Here is a 10,234-nt window from a genome sequence, read left to right on the forward strand (position 1 = left end):
ATTAAATAACCGCTGCCTTTTAACAGAGAATCAGATTCATGGTGGGTCTTTCTACATTAATTAGGAATAAGACTGTCACATGGATTTTAATGAAACAGTTATGTCTGTGGCTTCCTCAGATAAATTGACTTCAATATTCTAAAGACAAGTAATGAATTGCTTTTTCTTTTTGTAGGAATTGGAACAGTTCATTGAGGCAGGTAGCAGGAGATAGCACTGTCTGAACAAGCTCTTATCTGTTAAGATACAAATTCTGAGAGCCTCGATTACCAAGATGGAATTGCAGAAATCCAGCAGGATGATAGAACACAACACAAATTATTGCCATCACACTAGAGCACAGTGTACCTCATGGCTGTGAACATAAGGTACGGATAGCACTTAAATAAAACACTCAGCAAAACCATTTTTCTCAGATGCAAGCTCCCAAACATATTTACCTTAATGCATTTGGCCATATGGAAATTTACTTACCAGCACAGCTTGGGACAACTAATGGTCCACATCCTGTGTTGCTAAATGCCACACTAAAAACTTAAAACTAAATGGGAAGCTTTTAGCTATCCTAGTCCAAAACCAAGACTGCCAATCCCCACTTTGCACCAAATAACGCCAACATCCAACTTTCTGTCACCGGACGTGACAATCCTCAAGCTGAACTGCTCAGTGCCCAACTCCAGTAACCAGCAAACTACAACAGGTAAAGGTTTCCATCTCTCTTCACCTGTGGTGCCTCACTAGACCAATCCTCATGAAAAACTACAGACTAGCATACTGGTGTTACCTTAACCCCTCAGTGTTATTTAGCGTTTCAGTGATGAAAGCACTCATTTCATACACATTAATTAAAAATTCAGATCCCCTCCTGCATGATAAGAAGCATCAGTCTCCAGATTAAAACTTCTAGTTAAAATAATTACATTTTGAACAAAACACATCAAGTTTCTCTTTTAGCTCTAGTCAGAGGTAAGGCTGATGAGAGCAGACACCTCAGTCCTTCACCACTATCAAATATTTCCTTGACCGCTCCAGCCACAAGTCTCCTAGAGAATGTGGACAGGACCTGTTTACAGACACACATTCTCTGCACAGCCTTTCAAACACAGAAGTTTCTCTTCTTCCACTTTTCATACCACCACTTTCAGCACAGATAATGAATTTTAATTCTTCAGTCCCTACACAACAGACCAGATGTGTTTCACAGTATGGGCCTGCATACCCTATGTGGCCTTTTCAGAAGTGTTGTGAGCTTGTGTTTGAAAACACAACTGCAGAAGTTCACTTGACTACTTCAGTGTAGTAAAGACTGGAACAAGACAAAGACAATAGCTAGTGTTTTGATACAAACCGGGTTTTAATTCAATCCAGTTGTTTTATGTACAACAGAAAGGTTTTATACAAAAAAGGGAAGTTACTTCAGCAGCAAAGAACATGCACAAAGAAGTTTCTGAACCCTAGTGCTTCAGGAAGCCAAGAATTTTTTTGAAAAAACAACCATGTGAGGTATTGTTATAGATATTATAATCCTGGTTTGGATCAGTCTCCACCATGTACAACTCTCCTGCATGGACATCCTCAAAGTTAGCGCTGAAGTTGTTAGGATTAAACTGAACCCATACAGTATATCTGTAGTGAATTGTACGCATGGAATAGCCCATGATTCTGATGTCTTTCAGCTTCGGTTTGTCAGAGTTCCACTGAGGAGTGTCTGCAGGCCGGGGGTATTGGCTGAAAGCAACAAGTTCTTCACTGAAACACCTGTAAGTGTCATCACACCTATTCTTCTCTTCCTCCACCTTCTCTTCAGAGGCATTAAAATACCGGACAATGCTTACCCCCTCAGTGCACAGCGCAACATGAAACGAAGTCTCTGGGCACACAGGAGGAACTTGCAGGCCAGCAAGTTCAGCAAGCGTTGAAAACAGAGACACAAGTTCAACCACTTTTTTGCTTTGCCCTAGAAGAATCATCAAAACACAAGTTATGGAACATGATGGTTTGACAGACACTGGTAGAACATTTTAAAAACTTATTCTGATAATTAAGTTGGTGTTTTATTGAAAGTGCTTTGTATTGGATTTGTGGGGTAACAAAAATCAGGGCAATTAAGGTGTGTCAGCTAGCTCTGAAGATGCTAGTCTATGCATTTATGACGTATTTTTAATAAGAAAATTTTTGCATTTATGTTTCTCAAATGTGTAACCTTCGAGACAGTAATATTCATTACTTTGAAAAGGAATTCTTCAGAAAGACAAAGCAAATTCCAGTGTCAATAGTTTCACACAAGAGCGCCTCCATCAAAACAGTTTCCAATGACACCATTTTAAGTACAGATGCTACACAGAGAATGTTTACTAGTCACTGTTGGAAAGACAGCAGCCACCACTACAAAAGGTAGGTCAAGTATCCTTTTGGGCATCTACACCACACAAAAATAAACCACCTGCTGTGTTAATGTAGCCATCTAGCTGTTTCCACTAAAGCAGATCTAACCAAAGCAAAAAGTATGCATCCAAAGATTCCCTTCACCATCTTGTTCCTTATCAGTACAAGCAGCACAGTCAATGACACTGACTCAAGCTGCCTGTAGGCAAAGTATCTTTACATCACCATTTCTCCTTTAAATATATCCACTGCAAACAAAAAATAAATGCTGGAAATTTACCTTGAGGTACCAAGCCTAAAATACGGCTAAAAGGGTCAAGGTAGGGGAAGACCCTCTCTCCTTGACTAACGGCAGAAGTTGTCATTCCTGGTACATAAAACATCAACGGCACACGGGTAGCAACATCAAAATTGCTGTATTTTGCCCATTCACCATGTTCTCCCAGGGACCATCCTAGATGACAAAGAATACAATTCAAAGCAGATACTGGGTTGTAATTTAGTCATCATTTCTTTTTCACTGTAAATTGACTCTGGCTGTTGAGGCCACTAGCCTGTTACCAAGGTTATATTAAAAGGCAAATAACAACCTATATTTAAATATAACAAGGTTTCTCTCTAATGTGAAAGCTATTTCAACAGCCACCTAAATCTTTCAACTTGATACTCTTATGGAAATAATTACACCTTTCCTTATTTCCCCTACTCTAGATTAGAATTAGGAAATCAGCATTAAAACAGCAGAAAAGAGGAACTGGGGTGTGTCACAGTGCCTGCAAGAGTCTCCAAATCAGTTCCACAAAGCACTCATTTAAGCTTTGGGCAGCTGCCAGCTCTCCAATACTTCTGTTAACACTGTAACTGAACATCCCTTGGAGCCAAGGCTGCTATCTATGCCAGACTGCCATATCAGGATGTTAGCCCTGAGGAAGCAATAGAGATCAAAACTCTTTAGCTCCCCTCTTCCTCTTGGAAGAGATGCCAACATGACTTCCTTCCAGGCAGATTTATTGCTAACTTCACTTTGGGGGAGGACAAAGGAGCTCTATGACAGTTACGTTAACACATGATATTTTTGGATCATTTTGCTACCCATGGTACTGGAAACACCAACTGTTTACAGTTAATCACAGCAAGGAAGAGAGAAATGCAGTTTACAGTGGAAAGTCCAAGTCAAAGTGGCAAGTCAGAAGGTACATCTAGAGTCACTTTAGTACCAGAAGTATTAATCCCATTGCTCTACAACTCATAAGGGCTTGTTTATACACACACGCTCACTTAAGTCAACTCAAATTAACTAAATATGTGACTTTAAATTGATTTAGTTAAGCCATATCCTAATTTTTAAGTCAGCTAAGCCATACCCCAATTAAAGGGATCATGGGCGGGTTATTTAATGAACATTAGAGCACTGAAACAAACATTAAATGCTTGGGGTAATTGCACCACGACTCAAATTCAGGTTTTTCCCACCAGAATCCAGAGTGTGCAAGACCTCAATTAGAGGAGGGAGCCATGTTGCTATCAGTTTAGATCCTCTGCAAGCAGCAATGACAAGTGCAAGAAAGCACACTTCAGCAGTTAATGAGAAAGCCTGTTAGCCACATGACTCTACAAATTGTAAGGGGGAAGGAATAGTTGCTACCCTTTCACAGCACTGTTCCCAGCAAGAGTCATTCCTTGGGTAGGAGGTAAGAATACAAGAAGCTCAGCCCAGTGTCCTGGCAGACAGTCTCATCACTCATGAGCAAACCCTCAACCTGGTTAGAGGCACCTGCAGGGGGACAGAACTGTGCAGCCACAAAAGCCTGCGTCAGTCCATTTAATTAGAGACAGACTACCCAGATTATACAAGGTATGGTAATTCTGCTGTACATTATATAAATACACACTTGATTAATAAGCCAGCACCAAGTTGCACAATTAAGTTATTAACAGTGAGGTGGAGAAAGATTTAAACGTTTACCATGATCAGCAGTAAAAACTACTATTGTGCTATTTGAGAGTCCTACATCATCCAAAGCATTCAAGAGCAGGCCAACTTGCATATCCAGATAAGAAATCGCTGCATAATAGCTCTGACGAATCTGCCGCTGCAAGTTAAGAAAACAGGGGAGAGGGAAAAAAAAAGTTAGCTTTCTTCCAGACACACACAGGAGAACCACTGGGTGGCTATGTAAGTAAAGAAGTAAAGGAACTACAGGATTTTACTTGTAAAGCTTTATTTTTTTTAAGTGTCTGTAGCCTGATTAATGTCCCAGAAAAGGTGAACAGGGAGGGGGCAGTTAGAACATTCTATCTATCTCCCAGAAGTTATTTCAAGCAAGATGTTGCAAACCAATCAATTCTGCTTCTCTCAGGGTCCAGCCAGTGCACCTTATTTTGGCATAAGCACTGGAAAGTCAAGCAAAATCTTGCAAAAGAATGTACACCAAGTGATGGCTTGAAACAGATAAACACTTTCAGATAACAAAAACAAACATAACATTGGTAGCTGCTACGTACATTCCCTTATATACAAACCAGGAGCACATACTACTACCACTAGTTGATGGCTGATCTCTTCCTCCCCACACCCATTAGCCTGACGGCAGTTACAGTGAAAGTTTGCCTATGAAGCTAGAGGTGACAGCATGCAAGGCAGGGCTCCCTTGCATTTGAACAATTTAAGGCAGTTTGACTTCAGTGCACTGTATTGACAGCTTACCTGGAAGTCATCTGGAAGTGGTCCGTAAGGGAAACTAACATTTAATGCTTCCACATCATCCCTCTGTCTGATATCCGTCCAGGGGTTGTATGCCACAGAAGGTAGTTTCTCAGGCACCCAGGGATCTGGGGCTAATGTGATGTTTTCCAAGGGGTACAACTTGAGAAATTCCTTTACAATACAAACACACAGAAAGACTGCCCTCACCTCTAAGGTCTATTGTGAACTTTGTGTTGTAAAGCAGCAAATGTTTGTCCTTGCATGACCCTTTAATATCCTTACAGTTTACAAGGCTTCACTCCCCCTCCTCCAGAGTATAAAAGGTAGCAATACTATGCTAGTTATCCCCAACCAATTCCTGAAAAACACTGAGTTAGTAAGTACCTAAAAGCAGCCTCCTGTATCTCAAAGCAATACCAAGATAAAAGGCCCAACATCACTTCCTCTGAAATGAGTAGGGGTTTTGCCACCAAGTCAAACAGGGGATGGAGTACAAGATCTTGTAAGGCCTTATTATGTCATATTCCATCAAGTGGAACACTATTTCCATGCAATAGCAGTCACTATTATGGGGGTAGAAGTCTGGCTTTTGGCTGAGTGGTCACAACTCATTCTCATTAAGCATTCTGAAATGCACAGGCAATTGCTGAAGTTACACCAAATCAAGTCTGTTTTTTCAGCTTGCTTTCCAGAAACTATAGCAATAAAACATTTGTGGAAACAGCTTTGAAAAGCAAAAAGAACACTTGTCTAAGTTCCTTTCACTGCAGGCTCGTCTCCTCACCTGCGGGTACCTCAGTGGGATATGTGGTTTGTGGTAACCGACAGCCAGGAAGAATTTTTGCTTGTTGGTTTTCATAACATTCAGTAAGCGTATGGCCTCTTCAGTGCTCTGAATATCAGGCAGAGTACCACTGGGCATTTCTGTCACATCCACTGGGCACACCAAGTTAGCATAAAGTTTTCCATCTTTTCCCCTACAAGTCTTTAAATAAAAAAAAAAAAAAAAGAATTCATTAAATAACTTAACTTGTGTAAAAGCAAAGAAGAAATCCTCTGTTCCCCAACTTTCAAACCAGTTTGCCTCTCAATCCTTCTACCAACAAAAGACTGCAGACTGGATACAAAAAGGAATGTCACATTTTCTATGAATACCAAGGGCGCTGAGTACATAGATGGCTTAGCAGACAGCTTCAGGAGTTGGAAGAATGCAACTTCCATGCCTATGGAAAAGCAGAATCCCCTCTAAAGCTGGACAGAAGATTAAACATAGTCATACGGGAAAACACACAGTTTCTATGATGAATTGAATCGCCAACCTATTGGCAAGGAGGCAGAATTTGGCTACACTACATACATCCATTTTTACTCCTCCTGACCCCAAGACCTCATAGAAGGCTGACTGGAAGCTACTAACTTAATTTCTGAGCAAATGCCAGCAGTGGCCAATATATAATCAGTGAAGAAAGATAAATTAGACTAAATGGTTGCCAAGAAAAGGTGGCTTCAGCTGAGTGTTTGGGAGAGTTGCTAAATGAACATGAAGAGACATGAATGCAAACACTGTTGTTGCTAAAACCAGTCTTTTTCAGCAGTAAATGCAAGAAAAAGTATCTCCAAGGCTGGCTGTAGCCTAATGGCTGGAGCTCCTAGCTTTGCAGTGTATAGATTCCAGCACATGATGCTATTGCAATGTTTACATGAACATAAAACAGATTCTTTTGGATCACACTTAAGAGTAACAAACAGTCTAGAAAACCAAATCAGATGATAAAGTTTCAGATTATTTAAGGATTATATTTTAATTATGACCTCCACCTGCTCAGCCCTGAGCTCTTTATTGAATTAAGTTCACCAAGCCTATTGGCAATGTTTTGTCACTTACTAAGCAGAGCAAGATTAGTGTGGAAGCTGACAACTGCATTTTTCACAAATTAAGATCATTCTTTCTTGCAAGCACTTTTATACCTCAGTAACTTAAGTTTCCAAATACTAATTTAGAAATACTTAAAATATCTGCAAGATGGGCACATGAATTAACATGACGCACAACTGAAGCGACAGGCCTTCTTTTGGACAACTTAGAAAGATTATCAAATTGGCTCGTTGTTTCCCTGCACAAGGTTGCAATGTCAAAAACCCCAGAGGATAGCCTGACACAAAGAACTCGCTTATATCCTGAAAACCCTTCTTTGTTAGGGTCCCACAAATCACCCTTACCTTATCATTTTCATACTTTTCAGTTGAAGGATGAAAGGGTGGAATGGACCAACTGTACGGATAGTCATCACTGTAATTGGATGAAACCCCTGAAAAGGGTAAAGGCATTAGAAATGCTCAAATAGTTCACTGAACCAGGAAGAGCTCAAACACAAGTTTAACTTGTTTTCAGTTGTTTGGTTTTGTTTGTTTTTTTTTTAAAATATGGTAAATGAAGGAATGTTTCAAATTATCTTTGACAACTGAGAAAAAGAAAACCAAGAAATAAAAGTCAAAAAGTTTAAGACTGACATTTTTCCCTGAAATACACCTTTACTGGTGAGGGAGACTCAAGCCTCCTGAAGAACCTTATTTCAGGGAACAACAACAAAAAAAACCCACCAAAAAAACCAGGATTAGTAACAGTCTTCATGTACTTCCTTAATTAGCTTTAGTATCAACTGAAAGTTCATATATCCACACAACTTTAGCTCTGGTGTAAAGAACTACCAAAAAGAGGGTCAGTATTACAGTATTTTTCAACTCAGTAATGTTATTGCTTTTTAACTAGTGAACTAATTTCCTATTTAATTGGTAGTATTAGTCATACATTCTATATCTTCTTATCCAGACAGATAGCCTATTATGAAACATGTATATGCAGAATTAAGACAATGAGGCTGTTCAGTAATTTCATCTTCAGCAGATACCTAACTTCCAGACATATTTTTAGAATGTTAGACATTTATTCCCACAATCCTCAGACATCATGTGAAAATATTCATTAGATAAGAGCCATCTTATATATTAATTTCCAATGCCTTAAGATTTAAAGACAACCTACAATCATGGTACAATCTGGCTCATGATTATGATTTAGGTTGTCAATACAGACAAGAATCACACAGTCGATATTTATATGTAAAGTCTGTGAGAATATATACATTAAGCATGTGTATGTTAAGCAGATGACAATTCAAACTGTACCAGGATGAAAAACTTTCCCCACAGATAGGGTCACGTAGCCATTCTCCTTGAAATACTGGGGCATCGTGGAATAGTTTCCTGCATGTAGTCTCCAGTAGGAGTAGAAATCATACAGTCGGGTAGTATCAGGTCTGCGTCCAGTAAGAAACGACACTCTACTGGGAGCACACAGAGCTTGCTGAGAAGGGAGCCAGCCAAAAAGAGAATTAGTTTGAACAAAAAGCAAAAACACACATACAAATTGACTTAGGTGTAGCTGGGCAACAGGAAGCGCAGTGAAAATGTTTCCTATCACTTCAAGCTGGAATGAACAGCATCCTTATTAAGAATATCAATTCCCAATTGATCTTTTAGCAAGATATATGTTTACCTATCTATAATTTTTCCTCAAATAACCAATTACTAAGCACTAAAGGCTTTGTTTATGCAGCTAGTAGTGCAAAAAAGAAAAGTCAAGTTGCACTAAAGACAGAGCTTTTAAAATCTAGTAGCTCACACTCACACAGAATTAAACCAAAGTGGCAGATGGACTGTACTGACAAAAGCCCAAAGTCTAGTTGATCTGGACTGCCTTAATAATAATGAAAAGGATATACATACAGAAGGTCCAGGTTACAGTCCAACAGCCTTACCAATTCTGTTTCAGATTGGCAAGAGCCAAGAGTTATTGCTTCAAAGTCCTAATCCCTAGTCAGAATTAGACTCAATCTTCTAATTTCTCAGCAGAGAGAAACTTGGGAATGTAGGCATCCTATGCAAAGTATTCAAGAGCAATTAGTGAGATTTTGAGTCTTGTATTTAAGACTGATGCTAACCACATAAGCCATCCCTTCATAAAAGTCTAGAATAGATTTCCTCAAAAGAAAAAAATAAAAAGTAAAAAATATTTTTTATAAACAGTAGGAAAAAAGAATACTAATTTCGTAAAATGGCATTTTTAAGCAGCACTTCGCTGCTAACAGTGAAAATGTTTGAGTGACATTACGTTTCTCCAAGAACTACAAAAATATTATCATTCAAGTGCCCTGTTTTCATTTTTCTTACCTTAGTAAAGATAGGTTCATATACAGTATAGTTGAGCCCAACCGTTCTACTGGAAATACTTAATGTTAATAAATACTTGCTTTTTCTAATGCTCTGCCTAACACCTACTATGATAAACCAGTAATTACTTTGCATAGAGAAAACATTTTTTTATTAAACTATTCACCTCACCTGTGCATATGCATTGCTGAATACAATACTTCGAGAAGCAAGTTGATCGATGTTTGGAGATTTCACAAGCTTATCCCCATAACAGCCCAAAACAGGACGTAGATCATCCACAACTATCAACAGGACATTCATGCCATCTATGAAGTAACAGTATTAGGAATATATTAATTTGAGCTCCAGTAAGTAGAGATTACTTTATACAGACTTATCATTTTTAAACCTTAAGTATACTTAATAAAAAAATCAACAACAGCATCTGCCATCTCTACAAGGAAATTTAAATACCGTGATTAATTCCTTCAACATGTAAGAATTCTTATGTAGCCTAGGCAGAACTGTAATAGTTTTCACTTCCCTTCCTATTTGATTGCTTCCTCCCACGGTATTGCCTTCAGCCGGCTACAGAAAGGTGGTGTGAAATAAAGAGGTGTTTTATAGTTCTACCTACTACTGAATTCTACAGCCTAGAAGCTTTGGGAGGGGCGTTAAGCCACAGGTAAAACTCGGACACTGTTATGCTACTTACCCTGCTCCAAATGGATAAAAAGAAAATATTTTTCAAAAATTAGTTGGATAGCTGTTTGTGAAAACGCCCCTAAGGAGGCGAGCTGCATCGTGGTTCCAACAGCGCACGGACTGCCGGATGCGTTTGCAGCCAGCAACCCGCCAGGCGGCAGACGGGGCTTCGCCACAACCCCGCACCCGACAACGACGAAGCACCGCGGGCCCGCGGCCGGGGCC

General features: G+C 39.4%; 1 protein-coding gene across 1 annotated transcript; it reads right to left on the bottom strand.

The window, feature by feature from the left end:
* Positions 1 to 1,352: 1,352 nt before the first annotated feature.
* IDS (iduronate 2-sulfatase) lies at positions 1,353 to 9,626 on the bottom strand. Its single transcript, XM_010283334.1, has 8 exons — positions 9,494 to 9,626; positions 8,279 to 8,456; positions 7,313 to 7,401; positions 5,877 to 6,077; positions 5,093 to 5,263; positions 4,352 to 4,478; positions 2,666 to 2,839; positions 1,353 to 1,957 (listed from the first exon to the last, which is right to left on the bottom strand). The coding sequence occupies exons 1-8, from the start codon at positions 9,623 to 9,625 to the stop codon at positions 1,455 to 1,457; spliced, it is 1,575 nt and encodes a 524-aa protein (XP_010281636.1). The 5' UTR covers position 9,626; the 3' UTR covers positions 1,353 to 1,454.
* Between the last annotated feature and the right edge of the window lie 608 nt (positions 9,627 to 10,234).

The sequence above is a fragment of the Phaethon lepturus genome, unplaced genomic scaffold (assembly GCF_000687285.1).
Source record: "Phaethon lepturus isolate BGI_N335 unplaced genomic scaffold, ASM68728v1 scaffold19993, whole genome shotgun sequence".
Lineage (NCBI taxonomy): Eukaryota > Metazoa > Chordata > Aves > Phaethontiformes > Phaethontidae > Phaethon > Phaethon lepturus.

What these genes read in the sequence shown, in the direction of transcription:
- IDS (XM_010283334.1), bottom strand. Translation starts at nt 9,625, where the DNA reads ATGAATGTCCTGTTGATAGTTGTGGATGATCTACGTCCTGTTTTGGGC. An exon ending in TCAGCAATGCATATGCACAG is followed by an intron (nt 8,457 to 9,493) that starts GTGAGGTGAATA and finishes CTCCCTTCTCAG; the next exon opens with CAAGCTCTGTGTGCTCCCAG. An exon ending in AGTTTTTACTGCTGATCATG is followed by an intron (nt 2,840 to 4,351) that starts GTAAACGTTTAA and finishes TTTGTCATCTAG; the next exon opens with GATGGTCCCTGGGAGAACAT.